At 48.8% G+C, this 24,106-nt stretch overlaps 1 protein-coding gene across 1 annotated transcript; it reads right to left on the bottom strand.

Moving 5' to 3' along the window:
- Positions 1-258: 258 nt before the first annotated feature.
- On the bottom strand, positions 259-22,311 carry axin2 (axin 2 (conductin, axil)). The gene is made up of 11 exons (XM_083649661.1): positions 22,275-22,311; positions 19,880-20,812; positions 16,718-16,855; positions 12,555-12,657; positions 10,005-10,145; positions 9,366-9,889; positions 9,064-9,246; positions 8,695-8,916; positions 8,300-8,434; positions 7,101-7,277; positions 259-2,279 (listed from the first exon to the last, which is right to left on the bottom strand). Exons 2-11 carry the CDS (start codon positions 20,689-20,691, stop codon positions 2,153-2,155), a joined length of 2,562 nt encoding a protein of 853 aa, XP_083505787.1. The 5' UTR covers positions 20,692-20,812; positions 22,275-22,311; the 3' UTR covers positions 259-2,152.
- Positions 22,312-24,106: the final 1,795 nt, after the last annotated feature.

Below are 24,106 nucleotides of genomic sequence, written 5' to 3'. Positions count from 1 at the left end.
TTGATGCAAATATGTCTGAGATTTTTCACTGGTCCAATGAGTTGCACTCTCCACAGCGGGGTGTGTGTTCAGTTTGTTCTGCACACAACACCATCCCCACACGTCCCAATTAGGGCTAGGAAAATCCATAGGAACACCCCACCACCACTGTGCCCAATAAACACACACACACACACACACACACACACACACGCACACACAAAACGATAGGAAGCCATTTGCTCATTTGAAAAATATAACATTTTAATAAAGGCTACATCTCTTCATAATTACAATAATTAAAGTACCGAGGCATCTTTTTCAACGGAGCTCTATAGAACGCATAATTTACAGTTTACAAGTGGAACCGAGGAAGCCATGAAAAATATTAGAAAACATAAACATGATGAAACGGATACTAAAGGCATAAAAATATCTTATTTCGACATAAGGCCCCTTGTAAAAACCAAGGGAGTAATCGGACCCTGAAAACTGGGTAAAACACGGCACGGAATCCATGTAGGCACAGCTACTGTACTCAGTTAAAACACTAATGGACATAGTGTATATCATTACCACCATCATTTCCACCTGCGGCTGACAGAGAGCAGGCTTGCAGTTACACACAGAGGAACCCTCTCGTCAAAAGCAACTCAGTCACACATAGGTAAAGCAATTTGGGGAGCACAGCATCATCATCATTACTAGAGCTTTTGTTGGTAGAACGTTCATATTGGTGCCAAGTGTAAACATGTTTTGGGGACTTTTGAGGAGCTTTTCAGGGCAGTTTCCTCTTAGTAAAAAAAGGGGGGTAGGCTATTTGTGCGATGCCTGCGCCACTGAAACAAAGGCACTAAGACGTGGCGGATCAAGGCTAGCTGCATGGGCAGAGTCCCAGAGGAGGGTTCAAACATTAATAGCATTTTCTTTCCTTTTTTAGTACACTTGGGGGGGGGGGGGAGACCCTTCAGAGCAGATGGGGACACATCCACAAATAGCACTGCAGTAGTATATATTATCATTATAATTCAACTGATTGGGGATTCTCAAAACTTCAGCACGGAGCGGTCCAGCCAGGAGATCAGAGATGTCCCCCTAAATCTATGCGGGCAAACTGGAGTGGGATGTTTGAAGTGGAAGTTTACAGTCCAACATGCTGGGCCACAAATAGAGCCGCAATGATTAGTCGACAGAAAATTAAGTATTGTTTATAAGAGATTAATCATTTAGACTATTACTGAAGAGAAAAACAAATCTCTCATTCCAGCTCCTTAAATGTGAATATTTGATGGTTTCTTTCATCTTCTATCACACTAAACTGATTCTCTTTGGGGTTGTGGACTGTTGGGTGAGGACAATTTGATGATGTCATCTTGGGCTTTGGGGGGAAAAGTGACAGATATTTTTCACCATTTTGTAACATTTCACAGAGCAAACGACTAGTCGATTAGTCGAGAAAATAATATTCAGATCAATCGATAATGAAAATAACCATTAGTTGTAGCACCTAGCCACAAATGAAACTTTCTTTACTTGAAATTTGCACCCAAAAGGGGAAATCTTGGATGTGGAAAATTGGAGAACGTCCTCCGTCTCCAAGCAGCTTGTCCATGGCAGGACAATGGGGAGGTGGGGGACAGGGACATGTTCAATAAATAGCAATATAAATCTTTACACAGCAACACGAGCATCACAATACAATGCAATCGACATGTATATCTGCATATACATATTATCTAGCGGTGTGCTAGCGTGTGCCCATGGGCAGGACGCTGGCAGAGGCGGGGTCAGGTAGGGTTGCCAGTCTCAAATGTTAACCCCCTGCCCTCACCTCTTCGACGAGTGGTCATTCACCTAGAGTCTCTAGAGTTCTCTCTCTTCTGGAAACATGGAGATGTTTCAGAGTCCACCGATACCGAGTCCGTCATTTTCTTCACTTCGAGGAGCGATGTTCACATGAATAGTCCTGTAATGGCGATAACTTGTCCCTCCTTTTTAACTTCACGTTTCTTCCAGTCCGTCCATCCGAATCTTCAATGACGTTATTTCAGCAACATCTCCAGTCCCACAGTCTTAGCTTAAAGGACACACCAATCCTGCTCTGTGTGTGTGTGTGTGTGTGTGAAGGAGGACATCCGTGGATGGTGTGAGGCGTCTGTAGGAGGGGAGGTTCTCAGTCCATCCTCTCCACCTTGCCCAGGATCTTGCCCTCGTAGGTGGGCAGCAGGGAGCCGTCGTCTGACACCTCCTCGAACACCGCGCCGCACTCAAACTCATCGCTGGCCTTCTTGAAGTAGTACCTGCAACGCAGAGAGAGGAACAAGGGGTTAATACACAGGATATCCAATGTCAAGACGGACCCAATCATTTTATAGGAGATCAGGAGGGCCTGAATCACTCTTCAAAAAACATTTTCTCTGACATAAGGATGTATCATGTACGACCATATGGGCTGAATATGAATGTTTACGTGTGCATGTCTGTTAGTTAGCCAGGTTTTGCCTCGTTAGCCAATCTAAATGAACAATGGTGAAGAGGCCAGAGGACACGGGCACTGTGGATGACCCTAAAGGTCTCTTTCCAGCTTCTGACTCCAGGCCTCAGCTCCACCATCCACCACCAGCCAGTGTGAAAGCACAGCTAGCCCAGCCTGCTGAGGCTATAGGCTCTGGCTCTTCAGGCCATGGTGGACCCTGCTGCTACATAAGAGCCTCTTTAGCCCTCCCCTTCCTCTCTTCGTCTTCCTCTCCTCCCCTCCCTCTCTTCTTCCTCTCCTTCTCTCCCTCGCTCGTCGTCGTGAGTTTGGCCCTGGCTAACAGGGGCCAATTAGGCCCTCGCGCAAATGAAGGGGTCCTTTGACAAAGGCTGACATTTTGGGTGCCTGCAAGTCTGCCTGTCATAACCCCCGTCGACTCCTACACACCGGCCCCGCGCACACGTGTTAGCGGACGCGGACGCACACCAGCACAGGGCGTTCGCTCGTGCCTCATCCCCGCGGTTCATTATGACAGGAACAAAGACGAGGAGCAGAGAGTGGAGGAGGAGAGTGGTACACCCTGTCCTGCCTTAGCCCTGCTGATAGCATGAGTCCAGGAGGAGAGTGGTACACCCTGTCCTGCCTTAGCCCTGCTGATAGCATGAGTCCAGGAGGAGAGTGGTACACCCTGTCCTGCCTTAGCCCAGGCTCCCACTCAGACATATAGGAAGGGTAGCAGAGGGCCAGCTTTTGGTGTGTGTGTGTGTGTGTGTGTGTCAACAAATCTAAGGAGGGGCTTCTTGTCAGCCATGACTTCACTGGGTCATTAATGATGCAACCCCCCCCCCCCCCTCCTTATTTCAGAGGAAGGGAAAACAGCAGGGGGGGTGAGAGGGTCTCACAATTCACTCATTAAATATGTCATGGAAAAATGCCTCGTTTTGCTCCGTGTGTGGGGTGGTGTGTTGGAATGTGTGTATATTTGTGTGTGTGTGTGTGTGTGTTTGTGCATTTTTTCTTGTTTAACGAGAAGGGAGGCTGACGAAGTCATACAAACAATACTTATAAAATGAGAGCTACAGTCTTTAAAAAGAAAATCCGTGCTAAAAAGGTGCCCGTGAGCGCACAGACCCCCAATCAGCACGAGGGTGGTCACTCATAAAAGCAGCTACTTTGGAAACGCAGGAAGGCTTCAACTAAACGGGATACGAGGGGGTCTCTCTCTTGGGGGGGAGGAGGAGGGGGAGGGGTCCTGAATAAGAATCATAATACTGATGCTGCTCTGCTGCTGCTGGGAAGTCCAGCATGGTTCTCTCTCGCTGGTCAAGCTGAACTGGGTAAATAAGACGACATGAAAGAACACAAGACACGCCTGATCACTGTATCCTTCTTTCTTTCTGGAGGAAGAAGAAGAAGAAGAAGAGAAAAAGTTGAGCCATCCTCCCCTTTAAAAAATCTTCAAAGAACCACGGATCTTATTTGCTGAGAGAGAGAGAGAGAGAGAGAGATGAGAGAGAGAGAGAGAGAGAGAGAGAGAGAGAGAGAGAGAGAGACTGACTTTCCACTGGAACATGTTTTATGTGGCTAGATCTGTTCCCCCCCTCCTCCCCCTCCCTCCCCCTCCCCCTTTCTCCCCTTCTCTCTCTCTCTCTCTGACATCTGGCACCAATATGCTCTGGCAGGGCCCGGCTCTGGCAGGGCCCGGCGGTACTGTTCTTTGTTGAACCGCTGCCATGTTGAAATGACCCAACTCCACACATTCTCTGGCTGCTATTAAAGCGCTGCACAGCTCTCTTTCCAAAAATGTGGATGGTATGACACAGGAACAGAGGGAGGGAGAGAGAGAGGGAGGGAGAGATGGGGGGAGGGAGGGATGGGGGAGAGAGAGAGGGAGGGAGGGAGAGAGAGAGAGGGTGCTATCCACAGACAGATGTGGAGTACTTGGACTAAGTAGTCGTCACACTTGATGATTGAAAAAGCTGCGCACATCTGGCGAGGGAGGAACGTTCCGTCACTTCTTTTGTTGCAGAAATCACTCGTTTGATATTGGAATTTGGACTTATGGACAAAATGCTCCATACAGACTGTCCTGGGCGGAGACCACACCTCCATACAGACTGTCCTGGGCGGAGACCACACCTCCATACAGACTGTCCTGGGCGGAGACCACACCTCCATACAGACTGTCCCGGGCAGAGACCACACCTCCATACAGACTGTCCCGGGCAGAGACCACACTCCATACAGACTGTCCCGGGCGGAGACCACACCTCCATACAGACTGTCCCGGGCAGAGACCACACCTCCATACAGTCTGTCCCGGGCGGAGACCACACCTCCATACAGACTGTCCCGGGCGGAGACCACACCTCCATACAGTCTGTCCCGGGCAGAGACCACACCTCCATACAGACTGTCCCGGGCAGAGACCACACCTCCATACAGACTGTCCCGGGCAGAGACCACACCTCCATACAGACTGTCCCGGGCAGAGACTAGGGGTGGGAATCGCTGAGTAGCTCACGATACGATATCGTCACGATACTTGGCCCTCGATAACGATATTATTACGATACAGCGATACTGCGATAATCGATATATTGGAAGACGATACATCACGATACCTGTGTAACTGAAGAGAAAGAAATAGCCCTAAAAGGCAAGAAGCAGGTATTATGTATTTATTAGCAGAATTGACATGAACTCTCAGAGTTCACTCACTCACTCATACCATTTTCGATACCACGGAGGAAAAGTTACACATTAAGTGTTTTTATTATTATTATTAAAACAAGAAAACCTATATAACCTACCTACCTATATAATTTCTAAAAGTAGATATTAATGATCAAACATTTCCATTCATGTAGCCTACAGTATTTATGTTTTTGTTTCAACTACAAACATAAATAAACGTCAACTTGAAACTATGTTTGAACTACCACACACAGCATAATATTTTAGCCTGTTTATAAAAAAAAAAAAAAAAAAAAAAAAAAAAAAAAATTAAATAAACATATCGATACTTGGTGCCAGTGTATCGATAACGTATCGCAAGTGGAAATATCGCGATACCGCGAGTATCGATATTTTGTCCCACCCCTAGCAGAGACCACACCTCCATACAGACTGTCCCGGGCAGAGACCACACCTCCATACAGACTGTCCCGGGCAGAGACCACACCTCCATACAGACTGTCCCGGGCGGAGACCACACCTCCATACAGACTGTCCCGGGCGGAGACCACACCTCCATACAGACTGTCCCGGGCAGAGACCACACCTCCATACAGACTGTCCCGGGCGGAGACCACACCTCCATACAGACTGTCCCGGGCAGAGACCACACCTCCATACAGACTGTCCCGGGTGGAGACCACACCTCCATACAGACTGTCCCGGGTGGAGACCACACCTCCATACAGACTGTCCCGGGTGGAGACCACACCTCCATACAGACTGTCCCGGGTGGAGACCACACCTCCATACAGACTGTCCCGGAGACCACGGGGGGGCGGGGCCAAAACAAGAGCCCGGGCTGCGTTTGATCGTTTCCATCTTAATGCCCGACTGGAACGGGCCAATCAAAGTCCAATCTCTGTGTGTAAACAGGCGCTGACGCTGTGCGGCCTCAGTCGGCGCTCTGTAGTACGGCAAACAAGCGGATCTGGTGTTTAACAATCCGCCTTTCACAAAAAACTATCCATAAAATGATTACAACGTGTGTAAACACTGCGCGCGCTCAACAACGCAAGCACATTCATTGCGTGTACACACACACACACACACACACACACACACACACACACACACACACACACACACACACACACACGGCAGAAAAAGAGCCCCTGATAGCATCAGTGAAGAATTTGCACGCTGGCCGTTTGTGTGAGTCTTTGTTGGTTGAAATAAAAGGGGCCGGGGCTTCAAAGCCGTGTGTATTAAGTGTGCCTGAGCATGGAAATCAATACCAGATGGGACCCACATCACTGCCCCACCACCACCATCACCCCCTCCTCCTCTCTCTCTCTCTCCTCCTCCTCCTCTCTCTCTCTTCCTCCTCCTCTCTCTCTCTCCTCCTCCCTCCTCCTCCTCTCTCTCTCTCTCTCTCCTCCTCCCTAACAACAAACACAGGCCTGAAGCTGACTGACTGCACACATACAAATAAACATTACCATCACAATACTCCACACACACACTGTTACACATTGTGTAATATCACCCTTTTTTACAAGTATCTTTTCGTGTGTATTGTTTGTCTTGTAACTCTTGGTGAGTGGTCCTCAATCTCTTTTTGGGGGGGGGGGGGGGGGGGGGGGGGTTATTATCCATCCATCCATGAAGCGCTAATGTGAATGTACTCAATGTAGGAGTAAGGTCTATAACACATTTCATTGAAGACTGGACCCTTTCCTATCCATTATTTCCAAATGTATGGTACACTATCTGCAAGCCTGTGTGTGTGTGTGTGTGTGTGTGTGTGTGTGTCTAAACACCAAAGGTCAAAGGTCAAGCTGGACAGGGCACGAGTTCACTGTTCTAACTCTTCCTGTGTGTGTGTGTGTGTGCGTGCGTGCGTGTGTGTGTGTGTGTGCGTGTGTGCGTGTGCGTGTGTGTGTGTGTGCAGACGCTCTGTGCTCACCTGTAGCTGCCCTTCTTGCGGAGCTGCTCCTTGAAGTGGCCCAGGGTGAGGCTGTGGCTCTTCATGCTCCTGCGGTACGGGATCTCCTCGCCGCAGAAGAAGTACGTCACCACCGCCTCCATGCTGCTGCACGCCCCCTGGTGGCTGCTTCCCCAAACCTTCTTACTCTCCTTCAGCCTGACGGGAGAGAGAGAGAGAGAGAGAGAGAGAGTGTGAGGAGCGGTGGACACCCTCACGATGCTTCACAAGGTAAATGAGCAGAACGTTTACTATGACTAACAGTAGAGAAACCCGAAAAAGAGCAATACCTGGGAGGGACTATCGTTAACAATCGGATGGCTGCAATGTACAGAGGGCAGCACTGAACTAGACATAATGCTAACGCAACTATTGCCATTGTTGATTAATCTGTCCATTATTTTCTTGATTAATTCATCAGTTCTTTGGTCTATAAAATGTCAGAAAACAGTAAAAAAGTGTTGATCAGTGTTTCCCACAACACAAAGATATTCAGTTTACTGTCATAGATGAGTAAAGAAACCCGAAAATATTCACATTTAAGAAGCTGGAATCAGATAATTTTTACTTTTTTTTCCTTAAAAAGAAGAAGAAGAAATAGAAAGATGAATGATGAAAATAGTTGAATAAACACTAAACTCAGCACTAGTGAGAGAGAGACCCAGTGCCATCAGAGAGTGTGTGCTTGTGTTATGTGTGCATGGAGAGGGAGGGGGCGGAGCATAATCAATTCCCCTTTAGCCATGTCCAAGGCTTTGTAGGCCTACTTCAGAGGAGCATCAGCTGACTGAAGGGCAGCCAATTAAAAATGAGATATATATATGTACTGTATATGAAAGGAATATCTCAGGTCAGGTGGTACGCCACACACAGCACAAATACACAAGATCCACACATGCCCGTGTGCAACACTATGCAAAGGAGGTCATCTTCTCTTTGGTGTGTGTGTGTGTGTGTGTGTGTACACACACATGCATGTGCAATGTGTGTGCATGTACATGGGTACTTGTCTAACTCTTCTGCCTACGTGTGGTGTGATCTAGCGGTGCAGGTGATGAGAAATGAGAGTTAAAAAGGGTAGAAGTACACTGCAAGTCGGAGGCTAGGGCTGAGAGGAGGAGGAGGAAGAGGAGCAGAGAGTAGGAGAGGAGAGGGAGGGCGGGACGCTAGAGGCATCGTACTCTTCTGATTGGAGACTGGGGCTGGTGGCGAGGAGGCCAGCGGGGCTGGGATTGGTTAGAGACAGGGGGACGGACCCCCCACACTGGACAGGCACTAGGTGGCTCTTCTCTCGCTGGAGATTGGTTAGTGAATGCCTGTGGAAAAATAAACCAGGAACTTGATTAATATGACTAATATTATACTGATATTTCTGTTGGTCATGTGCGTGTAATAAACTGTAATACAGTTTGAGTTGTCTTAAAAAAAAAGATAATACAAGTCTGGCCTCGCCTTTGGATAGTTAATAAAAAAGAAAGCTTGAACTTCTTCCAAATTAGTTGAAAGGGCATTATTTGGAAACAGTCACTCTCTGTGCAAACATTGTGACAAAATGTAGGTTTGTATGGAGCTGTACCTCTGCTTGGGGGTCTTGGTGGTGGAGACCTCCTCCAGTCTGCGGCAGGCCTCCTCCAGCTGGGCCAGGGTGTTGGGAGGGGGCATGGGGGGCATGGCAGGGTCCTGGACGAAGGGGTGGGCCGGCTGGTGGTTGCGCAGATGGCCACAGCTGCCCCCGCCACCCCACGTGTGAGTCTGGGTAGAGGCGCCTCCACCAAACGATTTCTTGGGGTTCTGGGTACTGCAAGGGACAGAGAGAGGAGGAGGAGGAAAAACAACCAGTCAGACCGGAGGCAAAGGGCAGCGTGGTGGAATGCTGGGACATGTAGTTTACATCAACAACAAAAAAGCTCCCAAAACACTTGTGGTTATGATAGCCTCTGCTCACCTGTGAGACTTGTGCCTGCCCTGCCGTTCACTCTCCAGCATCCACTGCCAGACGTTCTGCGAGCGGTCGGTGGTGTCGCTGGGCAGCTGCAGGGGGTCCTGCTCCTCCTCCTCCATACAGCTTTCTGCCTCTCCATCCTCAGCCCCGGAACGACACACACGCCTGGACAGAGAGCTAGAACGCCTGAGTGGGAGGAGGGGAGGGGCTTCATGTTAGCAACGTGGCCCAGGAAAACAGGAAGTAGAAAAAAGGACAGGAGACTCTTAAGGGGATTCGAGGTGAAAGAAGTGCTTGGAACTGACCCTATACTGTTGTCCACTGGGGCGGCTCCACAGAGCTCCCTGCCCAGGCTGCGGCTGCGCTGGTAAGGCGGACAGGGCTGGCAGTCGGCGCTGCCCGGGCAGAGGCCGTGCACCCGGAGCGCCGCCTCCCTCTCGATCTGCTCCTTGCTCTTGGGACTGGCGTGGTGGTGGATGTAGTGGTGGTGGATGTGCTTGGTGCTCTGCCTGCTCACCAGTGCCCTGCTGCTGGGGCCCAGGGCCAGAGTGAAGGCCCCCAGGTCAGGACTGGAGACAGAGGAGGGCTTGGCGAGGGCCTTGACGCCGGAGCCTCCCCGGGGTAAGGGCCGGTGCTCCGGGGAGCTGGAGCGCGGCGAGTGGCGTACCACGGCGGGGGACTGGCATCCGGGGGTCTTGAGGACGCGAGAGAGGTGCTCGTCCAGGATGGCCTGGGGGTCCTCGTCGGAGGAGCTGGAGAGGAGAGCCAGGGGGTGGGGCGACAGCTGGGGGGCGCTGCCCATCATCTCAGCCTCTTCTCTTTCCTCCTCCTGGAAAAAAAAGATAGCTATTGAGAAAAACTTCCAAGACACTTCTCAATGGACACCAATCTTACACAAGCACACATGCGTGCATGGGCACGGGCACACACACACACACACACACCTCTTGAATCTGCTGTAGCCTCTCCTCCAGGGAGTTCATGGTGTCCCGCTCTCTCTTTAGCCTCTCCAGACGGGAGATGAGCTGGGCTGCAAACTCTGCCGGCTCCAACTGGACCATCTGCTTGGGAGGATGCTGGGTACGCTGTGGGGAGGAGGGACGAAGAATGAGTTGTTGTGCGATTCCTGGAATCCACCGCTCTCCTGCACCAAGCCTCAGCTCCCCTGAACATCTCCAAAGACATACTCCTCCTCTCTGTCTCCTCAGCTGTCTAACATCTACACACCATGCCCTCCTCCTATGCCCTCCTCCACCCCTGGCAGCATTGAGCATGCCCACTCTCATCCAGCCTAGCTGCCGTGGGCTATAGGCTCGGGCTAAGGGGGTCGCTATTGAGGGGTGCCAGCCAGGGGCGGGTTTGGTCACGCTGGGCGAGGCCGCGGCTGGCTGCCTCTCTGTCATCATCAGCGTGCCCCTCTGAAGTCAGCTCACTTCAAAGGCTCCATCGTCAAATATCAAACACTCATCAGGGGGAGAGAGGGGTGGTGTGGGGAGGGAGGGAGGGAGGGAGAGAGGGATGGGAGGGAGAGAGAGAGGGAGGGAGGGAGGCAGGGAGGGAGAGAGGGAGGGAGGGAGGGAGAGAGGGAGGGAGGGAGAGAGGGAGGCAGGGAGGGAGAGAGGGAGGGAGAGAGAGAGGGAGGCAGGGAGAGAGAGAGGGAGGGAGGGAGGCAGGGAGGGAGAGAGGGAGGGAGGGAGGGAGAGAGGGAGGGAGGGAGAGAGGGAGGCAGGGAGGGAGAGAGGGAGGGAGAGAGAGAGGGAGGCAGGGAGGGAGAGAGGGAGGGAGAGAGAGAGGGAGGGAGGGAGGGAGAGAGGGAGGGAGAGAGGGAGGGAGGGAGGGAGGGAGAGAGGGAGGGAGAGAGGGAGGGAGGGAGGGAGGGAGAGAGGGAGGGAGGGGAATCAGTGGCTTTACATGGAGGAAGAAAAGGCACATATCCACAGGGGGTGGAAGAGAAGTCCAGGGAGGGGAGGATGGAGGATTAAAGGAAGGGAGACATTGAGATTGGGAGATGTGTGCTGACAGGAGAGAGAGAGTGAGAGAGAGAGAGAGAGTGAGATAGAGCTATGAAGAGAAGGAAGGATTGAGAGTGAGAGAGATTGAGAGAGTCAGAGAGAGGGGAGAGAGATGAAGAGAAGGAAGGATAGAGAGAGAGAGAGAGAGATAGAGAAGTCAAAAGGGGTGAAAGATCAGAAAGGCTGAGGTAATTTATCCTCCCCGTCCTCGTCACACTCCAGACAGCTTTGAGGTACAGTACAGTGAGGTACAGTACAGTGAGGTACAGTAAAGTGCCAGTATTGAGAAATGTGTCTATGTGCACACATGCACATCTTGTAGTATTTGCATTTTTGCAGCGCTGAGGCGATTTTTCTACCTATTCTTGTGTTTCTCTCCCATCCCAATATAGGCAATCTCACACGCTCTCACTCTGTTGAAAGAAATGGGGTGAAACAAAGTTCTGTTTTAACAAGCTACTTCTGTTGCTAGCTATCCCCCTCCCCCCCTCCCCTCCCCTCCCCCTCCCCCCCCCTTCCTGTCCCCCTCTCTCTCAACCTGAAGTTAGCTTCTCTGAAGCCTTAAGCTAGCAACTCCCCTCTGACCCACTGAGAGGCTGAGCCCACATGACGCGCTCAAACTCAAGCTCAGATCCCGCACTTTTAGGGGAGGGGCTCTGGCTGAGAGGGGGGAAGTGTGTGTCTGTGTGTATGTGTGTGTGTGTGTCTGTGTGTGTGTGTGTGTGTGGGGGGTGCTGTGGAAAAAAGGGGGCCAGCTCTGTTGGAAGTTGTCACTTCCCTGTGCGTTTGCTCCATTCATCCTCTGATCAAAGCATTGCGTGTGCATGTGTGTGTGCGTGTGTGTGTGTGTGTGTGTGTGCGTCTCAGTGTGTGTTTGTTAGGAGCCTGGCTGATTTCAGCGCCCTCGGGATATAAAGCAGGCAGAGATCTTCCATCTCTCCCTATTCTCCATATTTACGGCGTCGATGGGGAAGAAGAACCCTGGTGTGTTGCGAGCGCTGTGGCGATAAACAGCTTAGAGACCTCCCCCGTCTCCCGCAGACTTCAAGGAAACCTAATGGGGGTGTAGGTGACACCAAAGGTACCGAGGGTGCCTGTGTTTGCCTGCGCGTGTGTGTGTGTTTGCCTGCGCGTGTGTGTGTGCATGTGTGTGTGTGTTTGCCTGTGTGTGTGTTTGCCTGTGTGGGTGTGTGCGAGAGTGTGGGAGGTTGGGTCTTTTGACGTTAATCTTCAGATCTTTGTTGGTGTTGTTGAATTGAGAATGCCGAATACAGTTTGTGCGGCACTATTCATAGAACCAAGAGAGACCCGGAACAGAGGGTGGTATGGAAATTACACTGTGGAACCCAGGTTCAAAAAGACTTCTGAGAGTGTGTGCACACGCGTGTGTGTGTGTGTGTGTGTGTGTGTGTGTGTGTGTGTGTGTGTGTGCGTGTGTGCGTGTGTGTGTGTGTGTGTGTGTGTGTGTGTGTCTACACTTACAGGGAAGGCAGGCAGAGAGACTTGGCTGTTCATCCTCATGTTGCGCTGCATCTCTCTCTGTAGCTGTTTCTTGGAGCCCAGTTTATAAGGAGGGATGCCATCTCTATCATACAAAACACAAAAACAAAATCAAACCGGTCAATTAACCAATCAGAAGCACCAATAAAGTCCCACACACCCGTCCAGGAAGAAGCATATTAGCCATCTGGGGAAATCAAACACTCCAAGCAAGACGTAATTCAATTTCTTCATTCTCCTTTTCATCTTTCAGGCTTCATTTGAGAACACAAGTGGCTATTCAGAGGTGAATGATGCCAATATGTCAGGTCTTTTGTGTGTGTGTGTGTGTGTGTGTGTGTGTGTGTGTGTGTGTGTGTGTGTGTGTGTGTGTGTGTGTGTGTGTGTGTGTGTTTTAACAGAGCTGGTTAGATGGTTGGGAGTGAGCGGTATGGGGTTTTGTTTGCCCTATAAATGACACTCCTCTTCGGTTCTGGTTCCAGCACTGCACTGGGCACCCTGCTAGCCACTTCTTTTCAATACAGCACACACATCTGCAGTAACACTGCACTAGGTTACGAGTAGTGGTAGCATTAACGTTCCCCTATTGACTTTCCTGTTGAGCGGAGGACACAGTTAACATTAGCTACTCGTGTCCTGATACGTATCTGATCAAATAGTGCAGGGACAGGAGGACCCAACCTAAAGGTAACCTGGTTAAAGTGAGCCGAGGCTGACTCGCTAAAAAATTAAATCAAACAACAAACGGTAAAAGTGCAGCTTCAAACTGAAGCACTTGACAAGGTAAATCAGTGTCTTTTCTCTCATGCTAAACAGCAGTTTCCTGTTGACCTAGCCTAACTGAGGAGCAGTTTCCTGTAGTTGACCTAGCTTAACTGAGGAGCAGCTTCCTGTAGTTGACCTAGCCTAACTGAGGAGCAGTTAGTTTCCTGTTGACCTAGCCTAACTGAGGAGCAGCTTCCTGTTGACCTAGCCTAACTGAGGAGCAGCTTCCTGTAGTTGACCTAGCCTAACTGAGGAGCAGTTTCCTGTAGTTGACCTAGCTTAACTGAGGAGCACTTTCCTGTTGACCTAGCTTAACTGAGGAGAACTTTCCTGTTGACCTAGCCTAACTGAGGAGCACTTTTCCACTCTGGCTTTGAAACGCCACAGTCATGCGCATAAGCACCGCCCCCACCCCTCCCTCCAATCTTCATTTGGCGCGCTGCCTCTGCAGCCTCTGATCTCCACACATCAAAAGGCTGGTTTGTAAGATAAGGTAATGTTTGAAGTCTGCGCAGCTGCATTCCCCAGCGTCCAAGCAAATCCATAAATAAGATATAAGCACAAAAATACCCCCCCCCCCCCTCTCTCTCTCTCCCCCACTCGCTTTCTCTTCCCACCCAACCACCTCCCCCCTCCTCTTGCTTTTCTCCTCTGCTATTCTTTTCTTTATCTGGAAATTACATTCTAATGTTTTGGAGCCCTTTTAAACGACCTAAAGAGGAGCAGATATTCTGATCAAGGCCAGAGCAATAGAGCAATGAGGAAGTTGGGGTGATGGTGGTGGTGGTGGTGGTGGGGTATGTCCCTGTGGCCAGACCTTTGTCACGGCACTGGGCAAAGTACAGCAGCGTAGGGCTATATTGGCCCGGGTGTCTTTGAAGCAGGGCTGTATAGAGATATGCTGGAGCAGAGACTCCCTGTTGTAAAAAGCTCTTTATAGCCGTCATATTCATCAAAGCTCCCCCCGCTGGTTGTAAAGAACATTAAGTGTCTTTGAGTTAGCTTGCTCATCATTAGCCATGCGGCGGCTACGCTGACATCATCCACGCAGACAACAAGTCCCGTGTGAGTTGAGCTCAAGTGGAACCGAGACGTTTCCGAAACAGCTGACTGGCGTGTTCCTGGCCTTGAGCTGTGGACCGCGCAATGACTTAAGTGTACCTCGCCACATGAGGGACACGCAGTTACGCAAAGTCGTCCACAGGTGAGCGAGAACTTTGGCACGTACACAGAGCAACACACGCAGAGCAACACACACAGAGCAACACACACAGAGCAACACAAACCACACATACACAGACCAACACAAACCACACATACACACACAGACCAACACAAGCCACACATACACACACACAGACCAACACAAACCACACACACACACAGAGCAACACACACAGACCAACACAAACCACACACACACAGACCAACACAAACCACACACACACAGACCAACACAAACCACACATACACAGACCAACACAAACCACACATACACAGACCAACACAAACCACACATACACACACACAGACCAACACAAACCACACACACACAGACCAACACAAACCACACATACACAGACCAACACAAACCACACATACACACACACACAGACCAACACAAGCCACACACACACACACACACACACACACACACACACACACACACACACACACACAGACCAACACAAACCACACACACACAGACCAACACAAACCACACATACACAGACCAACACAAACCACACAGGTACACAGACCAACACACGCAGAGCTAACATAAAGACTGACAGAGCCATCTTGCATATAAAATCATGTCTGGGGCTAACATAAAGACTGACAGAGCCATCTTGCATATAAAATCATGTCTGGGGCTAACATAAAGACTGACAGAGCCATCTTGCATATAAAATCATGTCTGGGGCTAACATAAAGACTGGCAGCCATCTTGCATATAAAATCATGTCTGGGGCTAACATAAAGACTGGCAGCCATCTTGCATATAAAATCATGTCTGGGGCTAACATAAAGACTGGCAGCCATCTTGCATATAAAATCATGTCTGGGGCTAACATAAAGACTGACAGAGCCATCTTGCATATAAAATCATGTCTGGGGCTAACATAAAGACTGGCAGCCATCTTGCATATAAAATCATGTCTGGGGCTAACATAAAGACTGACAGCCATCTTGCATATAAAATCATGTCTGGGGCTAACATAAAGACTGGCAGCCATCTTGCATATAAAATCATGTCTGGGGCTAACATAAAGACTGGCAGCCATCTTGCATATAAAATCATGTCTGGGGCTAACATAAAGACTGACAGCCATCTTGCATATAAAATCATGTCTGGGGCTAACATAAAGACTGACAGCCATCTTGCATATAAAATCATGTCTGGGGCTAACATAAAGACTGACAGAGCCATCTTGCATATAAAATCATGTCTGGGGCTAACATAAAGACTGACAGAGCCATCTTGCATATAAAATCATGTCTGGGGCTAACATAAAGACTGACAGAGCCATCTTGCATATAAAATCATGTCTGGGGCTAACATAAAGACTGACAGAGCCATCTTGCATATAAAATCATGTCTGGGGCTAACATAAAGACTGACAGAGCCATCTTGCATATAAAATCATGTCTGGGGCTAACATAAAGACTGACAGGGCCATCTTGCATATAAAATCATGTCTGGGGCTAACATAAAGACTGACAGAGCCATCTTGAATATAAAATCGTATCAGAGATCAACAGAACCAGAGTTGTGTATTTGGATCCAGGGTTTTCAGCTGGAGCTCGGGACTCCTCACAAACCTTCTCACTAGGGCTGGGCAATATATCCATATTATAGCCTATCGATGTTGTGATATGAGTCTAGATATCGTCTTAGATTTTGGATATTGTAATATTGTGATATGGCATAAGTGTTGTCTTTTCCTGGTTTTATAGGCTGCATTACAGTAAAGTGATGTAATTTTCTGAACTTACCAGCCTGTTCAACTTGTTCTATTATTTGCCTTTACCCACTTACGTCATTATATCCACATTACTGTGATGATTATCAATACATCTGTGTCAATATTTTGTGAAAGCACCAGTAGTCAGGGAAGGAAACCATGAGCAGCATTTGATTTTGATCGCAGTCTCACATGTGGCTTTGACTTACAACTGAAGATTTAGCCCACTTAGTAGCAAATACCGAGATACAGTATACTGTACATTGTGTATCAACACACGTGATTTTTGGTCCATACATGTATATACATATATGATACTATGGACACACACACACACACACACACACACACACACACACACACACACACACACACACACACACACACACACACGCTTGGTTAAAGTTCACTTACACGCTACTGTCAGTCATGGACATGGAGTCATCCGTCATGGCGTCACTGGACACCTCGCTGTCGTTGGTGCTGGTGGCGGGCGCGAAGGAGCAGCCCACCACATGGTAGGGGTTGACTGGGTCCGCTCGCCTGTACGATCTGGGCAGGTTACAAAAAGCAGAGAGCTGCAGGTTCATACCAATAAGACACAATAAGACAGTATACTGCATATGTTGAGATCTGGCTAGTCAAGACCATCTGTGTGCTTATTTGAGATGTGTGTGTGTGTGTGTGTGTGTGTGTGTGTGTGTGTGTGCGTGTGCGTGTGCGTGCGTGCGTGCGTGCGTGTGTGTGTGTGTGTGACATTGACAGCTACCACCAGCCACTAGAGGCTGTATAGGCCTTTAGGAATGTGTCAGGACACTCTGGGGTATTGGCAAGCTCCTTCGCTTGCCTCTAGCACACGACTGCACCGCACATACGTTGGTTTTCTACTTAAACGCACTAAGACACGCGTTATCCCTTCTTATATATATAGCCGACAATTTCTCTCTTTCCATGGCTCTCACTCGCACTCACTCTTTCCTCGGCATGCGTCTCCTGCTGTGCAGGCATTCTTGCCATGGTACAGCAGGAGGAGGAGGAGGAGGAGGAGGAGGAGGAGGAGGAGGAGGAGGAGGAGGAGAGAGAGGAAGGAGTGACCAAAAAAAGAAGCAAAGAGCGGAAGCGTGAGAGTGTGTCAGAGAGGGAGAGAAAGGGGAGAGGGGGGAAAGAGGGGGGTCTCTTTATGAGGGGACAGAGCGAGAGAGAGAGAGAGAGAGAGAGAGAGAGAGAGAGGGAGAGAGAGAGAGAGCATGACTAAAGCTCTAGGCCCCCAGCTCCAAGCTGACCTTCAGAGGGGCTTGCAAAGAGTCAGGTATTTAACACAGCTGGCCTTGCATTCTTCCCTCCCTCCCTCCCTCTCTCTCTCTAACCCCCTCATTCATCCTCCCCCCTTTCTTTCATGAGGCGCACTCCCTCCTCCTCCTCCTCCGCACTACCCCTCTCTCTCTCTCTCTCTCTCTCTGTCCTCCTTTCCACTCTCTTTCCCCTCACTTTCGCTCCAAAAGCACGCTGCCTGGTAGTCCCCATCCCCGAGTTTTCAAAAGTAAAGCACGCTGCCTGGTAGTCCCCATCCCCGAGTTTTCAAAAGAAAAGCACGCTGCCCGGTAGTCCCCATCCCCGAGTTTTCAAAAGAAAAGCACGCTGCCTGGTAGTCCCCATCCCCGAGTTTTCAAAAGAAAAGCACGCTGCCGGGTAGTCCCCATCCCCGAGTTTTCAAAAGAAAAGCACGCTGCCTGGTAGTCCCCATCCCCGAGTTTTCAAAAGAAAGCACGCTGCCTGGTAGTCCCCATCCCCGAGTTTTCAAAAGAAAAGCACGCTGCCTGGTAGTTCCCATCCCCGAGTTTTCAAAAGTAAAGCACGCTGCCTGGTAGTCCCCATCCCTGAGTTTTCAAAAGAAAAGCACGCTGCCGGGTAGTCCCCATCCCTGAGTTTTCAAAAGAAAAGCAAGCTGCCTGGTAGTCCCCATCCCTGAGTTTTCAAAAGAAAAGCATGCTGCCTCGTAGTCCCCATCCGTGAGTTTTCAAAAGAAAAGCACGCTGCCTGGTAGTCCCCATCCCCGAGTTTTCAAAATAAAAAAATAGATAAAAGTGGAGGAGGGGGGAAAACAGCAAAGGAGAGAATCAGAGGAGAATCGACGCAAACAAGAAAGGCGGTGGAAGGACGAGGGGGTTGGTTGTGCACTGTAGCTGCTGCTGTTCGGGGGTTTGTTGTCTTTCTTTAGAGAAGCTGGATCAGATGAGAAGCTGGATCACATGAGAAGAGGTGAGGAGAGGGAAGCGGAAGAAGGAGAAATGGCTTCCACATGTTTGAGTCGGTAGAGTGGCAATGAGAGGTCGGTGCTCCATGGCAAAAGCAGGAGTATTCTGGCGGTCTGGTTAACGAGGTCTGGCTAACGAGCATTAAACTAATGTGAAGCCCCCCCACCCCCCTATCAATCCATGCTGTCAGCTGTCAGTTTAGTCTCTGTTTGCTTAGCCTGCCATGCCCATTATAAAAGCCCTCATCTTACTGAACACAGCCCATCATCTGCCCCATTAACAACAGTACAACCAGATGATGCTACCATGCTACCACTTGTAGCGCCAAGGGGCTCTAACACAGTGGGCAAAGCATGTATAGAATCACACATTTCACTTGCCATGGGGGGTGTGTGTGTGTGTGTGTGGGGGGGGGGGGGGGGGGCTCCAAAACAGCTTTGATTTAGTTTTTGTATTTTCAATCTCAACAGTGGTTTTACTCTTTTAAATTAGACAGATTTCTATACAAAGGCCATAATATAAAATAAACACACTTGCATAAGAGGCTATATAATATCCATAATGCAGCCATCCATGAGGTTATAGATTGATATTGCTGCCAAAGGCTTAAGGACAGTGTGGTTGAGGAGGCATAGCACAGCAATGGTATCATGTATTATTTGCTGGCCGGGGCCAGGCTGCTCTGTGAGCTTCCCCCGTGGAAGAAGACCATCCCTCTTTCTGCCCAACTATTTCAAAGCCCCGGAAAGCCAGGCGAGCGCCAGCAGAGGGCTGCGCTGGAGAGGTGGAGTGGAGAGAGAGCGAAGAGAGAGAGAGAGAGAGACAGAGAATGAGGGAGAGAGAGAGTTGTGCTGTAGATGAAGAGACAGAGATAGAGGAGAGAGAGAGAGAGAATGAGGGAGAGAGAGAGAGAGAGAGAGTTGTGCTGTAGATGAAGAGACAGAGACAGAGATAGAGGAGAGAGAGAGAATGAGGGACAGAGAGAGAGAGAGAGAGAATGAGGGAGAGAAAGAGAATGAGGGACAGAGAGAGAGAGAGAGAAAGAGCTGTGCTGTAGATGGAGAGACAGAGATAGAGGAGAGAGAGAGAGCTTTGCTGGAGAAGTGGAGAGAGAGAGCGAGAGAGAGAGACTTAACGTGTTCCAAGAGTTGGCTACTGAAACCCATGTTTTGCACTTTTATACACGGCGTGACTCCGCTGTACAGAGGAGGCTGCTTACAGTTAGCAATAGTGTGAAATTGCATGGATGTGTATAGCATGAATTTGGGTTTGAACAAAAAGCTTGCACATCAGAGCCTATAGGATCAAGAGGCAGTCTTACCTGTAGCCCTTCTCCATCACCTCCACTGCCCTCATGGACACGGTGGCCCTCAGCGCCTTCGCAGAAAGTCCAACCAGCGCTTTGGCTTTGAAATCACAACTCCACTCCTCTTCCTCGTTCAGCGTGGGCAGGTATCCACAGACGACTTTCAGATCGCCCAAACCGTTTGGGTTGACGTGACCGTTCGGGTTTTCTCCCCCAGTCCTCACGTACTCGAGGTAAATGTCAGAGGTCAGAAACATCTGGTAGGCGTTCTCCTCCATGGTGGTTTGGATCTCGGTCTGCGCCTGGTCGAACATCGCTGAGTCTATCTGTTGCTTCTTGACATTATCCCGTATGAAGGTTTTAGTCGCAGGCTTGAGCTGCTTGCCGACTATGCTGTTGTTTTCGATGTAGCGCTTATAAATTGCTTTGGCAACTCGCTGCGTTTTGGTATCCTTGAGGTCCATTTGCCTGAACCCGTTGCAGGCGAACCAAAAGTCTAAAGTGTCGACGCATTTCTCTCGCTCCAGGAATGTCCTAAAGAGAAGAGCACCGTCTTGGTCCCCGAGGAGAGAGTGCAACGACTTGGTCCATCGGGAAAGCGGCGAATCCGGGGAGGCACTCCCCTCTGGCTCCCCGAGACCATCCTCGTTTCTCCTCGCCGAGGAACCGGGAGAGCCGAGCAAAACGGATTTGGGGGTATCCAGGCGCCTCATCATTGCGAGTTTGCCGGGGTAGCAGGGCGCCTCGCCCTCCTCCCCGGGCACCGGGGGTCGAGGAGCATCCTCTCGGAAACTACTGGCGATATGGTCCATAAGCGCCCGGCTCATGGCTCCAGAGGCAGCGGGAGAAAGCTGTGTCTCGCTCGCCTCCTCTGAGCTGCTGCTTGTAAGCTCCTCACTCTCTTGTGTCAGCGGGGAGCTTCTCTCTGCCTGGCCGACCGTCTTCTCTCTGAAACACAAAGTATTGATCTAATCAAAACCAGATCCGCCCCAACTTCAAAGGGGAGAGACGCAGTAGAGGCTTTTCAGACCCTTGCTGACTTTCACAGAAAAGACACAGCCATAGAGAAATTAACACTGCAGCAGTTTTACATAAATAGCAATTCCTTATATTTGATCTTACCAACCAGGCATATAATATCTTCTGGGATAAACTGCTGGTTTGGAAACAAATTAAGCAGTATTAAAACCAGTGAATTCGCGTAATATGCAATATCGATTAGAAAGTGAAACCAGCTGAGTGATGTCTTTACTGTACATCATCTTGCTCCCTATCATTAACAGAAGCAATAAGATATGTCTGCCATACAGGAATACGAACTGAGCACCATCGATAAGTCATATAGCCTAAAATACAACGGCATTACGCACGGACAGAGCTTTATTAACGCCTCTGGATCTATCCAACATAACCTGTCAGCTTCCCGCTGAATGCAAGCACATGTCTTCTATCCATCTATGCTACTTTTTAATCTAATGTGCAATATATGTATCATCATTACCTGCGACTAACTCGCACCGAATGGAGACATCGGTGTCAACGTGTTGGACAGCGATGTGGGACAAACTCCATCGAAAAACGGGACTAAAATAGTTACTGCGAGTTAAACTGGCTGTTGAAACCTATGCGCATGCATGGATGAAGCCTTCGTTACAACGTTATTATACAGAGCATATTTTATCCTTAAATGTCCAACGAGTCCAATCTGCACGTCATCCTCCACACACATCTGCTCTTTCGTGATCGCTAAGATAATATGCGATTGGTTACAGATGGTCGCTTCTACATTCATTACAGGCTAAGCGCCTCAGTGTGCAACATTGCAGATGTCACTCTGTATCATATTGATACATTAGCTACATTGTTACAAATCGGAACAATACGAACTCGTGTCAGAGAGCAAAGAAGAGAGCATTGGACACAGTTGTAACCATCTTCTTTACGAAATAATAGTATTTTCCTAAAAATGGGCAATACTTTAAAATCCATTTCTATGTGACCTTATTATATAGGCTAATATTGCATATTAATGCACAATCGGCCATGGGAAAATGTCACGTAAAATACTGTTAAGTTTCTTTACACTTAAGGCCAAAAATAACAACCCCATTTCAACGTCCAAACCCAAGTACACAAAAGTCTCAGATCTTGTGGGGGAGGAATTCCACAGAAAGAAACGAATACTTCTTCTTAGGGCATATTTTCACTTCAAAAAGCCAGTCTAAACTCAAAGCCACGAGAGGAAAAATTCACACAAAATTATTCAACCCACTTTTTGGGTCTCGAAACGAATGGAAAAGGCGTTCGTTTCTTTTTGCAACACAGACTTCAAAGGCGAGTCAACAGCACATCAAAGAGAACTCCAATGGGGGCCAGTTTGAGGAGGCACACACACACTCTTGGAACTTACCATCGATCCATGAGTTCGCTCCTCAAATAAAACTCCGGTTTTTATCCACAAAGAGCGCATATAATCCACAGTACTCGACTCCAACGCGAGTGCACATGCAGTCCGTTCAGTTGTGAGTCGGCTACAGCGAGAAAAATGTACTCTCCAGAAGAAAAAATAGCGCTTTTCTCCCTCCTCCTTTTTTCCTCCCAACGGTTTCAGGCTGCCATGCCGCACGCGCACGGTAGGTCTCTCCTGTAGGCGACTCCAACACCAACTGAACGCAGAGGCTGGAACACAGCGCACTTCAAAGTGAGGAGCCGACTGCCGGGGTCCTGGAAGCTGCATAAAAAAACTATTCCTGCCCGATGCCTCCGAAAAAAGAAATGCACGCATCTACATTTTTAGACGCACACTATCCGCTCGGTGTGTCACGTGTTTTAAACGTTGGCCGGTGTGTTCGTCCCCCTAAGCGGTCTTTTTCATATTTTTACCGAGCTTTTCCCACATCACAAAGTTACAACTACACGGCGAGGACCTTATCAAAGACAAGCAATCTTGAGCCAACTCCCCGAGGCTTTGGAACGTCAGAAGTAACTGATCTGCCGCCCCAATAGCATATCCCTACAATCCCTCTGTTGCTACATACACTTTAAAGACGCAGGCTTGCTTTTCTTTTAAGATCCGCAGAGTTTTTGAGATTAACCCATGCAACTCCCCCCGGGGGATGCGCAATAGATGCGCCGACAGTGTATCAAATGCAGGGATAGCGGAACGCATCTGAACTTGGGGGGGCCGGGGGGCGTGTCGGGGGGGCGTGTTCCCCCACACACACACACACACGTCTGTGAACCACCATCATTGATTATTATTATTATCATCATATAAAGATTTTGGTCGTTTGAAGCCAGATTCATATAGGAATATCTCATTTTAAATTAACATTAGGATTAGACGGTTGTGATGTCAGTATTCAGTCTTAACAATCATATATTTGCTCCTTTTCTCACTCACTCCTATGTCACCACCTGCTCTCACTGCAGGGTTTGAGATTCAACTTTTTTTTATCACCAGCCAATATGGCTGCTAGATTTTAAAGTTAGGAGCCAATTAATTTCAACTAGCCAAAATGTTTTTCTTGAAATAAACCAGAATATGAGGGCGACTGGGTTTTACAGCAGGGCTATTCAACTAAATTGTTCAGGGGGCCACATTGTCAGAAACCTAAGGGACCGGGGGCCGGACCGTTCCCCGAGCCAGTACACTTGACACAATGCGCCACCATATTTTTGCAGCTGCGCTGGAACTATTATTAAGTAGGGGGTGCTGTAAGGAATGGAATCTCGGCAGCGCCGAAGAAAATTTTATGTTTTTTGGACTTTTATCCATATTTAGAAGAATATTTAATTTTAAATTAACATTAGGATTATACTGTTGTGATGTCATTATTCAGTATCTTCTCCTTTTCTATTATTAGTATTAGTATTAATATTAAATACTGAGTATCTCATGAAAAACTATTAATATTGCATCTTTTGTGTTTAGCTCCGTCTCACAGCAGGCCCGGCTCCAGAACCAAATTACAGAGGGGGCCTGCCCCTAGCTTGGGGGGGCCAAGGGGGGTCCGGGGGGATTCTCCCCCGGAAGAAGATTTTGTACATTTTAAAGTAAAATTCGTCAAACTGGTGCATTTGAGAGCAAAAGGAAGAGGCTAAATCTATGAGGAACTACACACATCTCTAATGTGTTGTGACTTTACAAATAGGCCTAAACAATTAATATTAAATGTATTTACACATTGTGCACAAATTGCATTCATTGTGACAAATTTACAATAGTTAATTAATATCCAG

This window comes from Poromitra crassiceps, assembly GCF_964638095.1.
Source record: "Poromitra crassiceps genome assembly, chromosome: 13".
Taxonomy (NCBI): Eukaryota; Metazoa; Chordata; class Actinopteri; order Beryciformes; family Melamphaidae; genus Poromitra; species Poromitra crassiceps.
The sequence above is the reverse complement of the archived record's forward strand: the minus strand, read 5'-3'. Positions and strand labels throughout refer to the sequence as shown.

Excerpts from the sequence above, each read along its gene's own strand:
- axin2 (XM_083649661.1), bottom strand. The coding sequence starts at position 20,691 with ATGAGCCGGGCGCTTATGGACCATATCGCCAGTAGTTTCCGAGAGGAT. Across the intron at positions 12,658-16,717 it reads TCCATGACTGACAGTAGCGT|AGATGGCATCCCTCCTTATA; the intron begins GTAAGTGAACTT and ends TTTGTATGATAG. Across the intron at positions 8,917-9,063 it reads GGCAGGCACAAGTCTCACAG|TACCCAGAACCCCAAGAAAT; the intron begins GTGAGCAGAGGC and ends TGTCCCTTGCAG.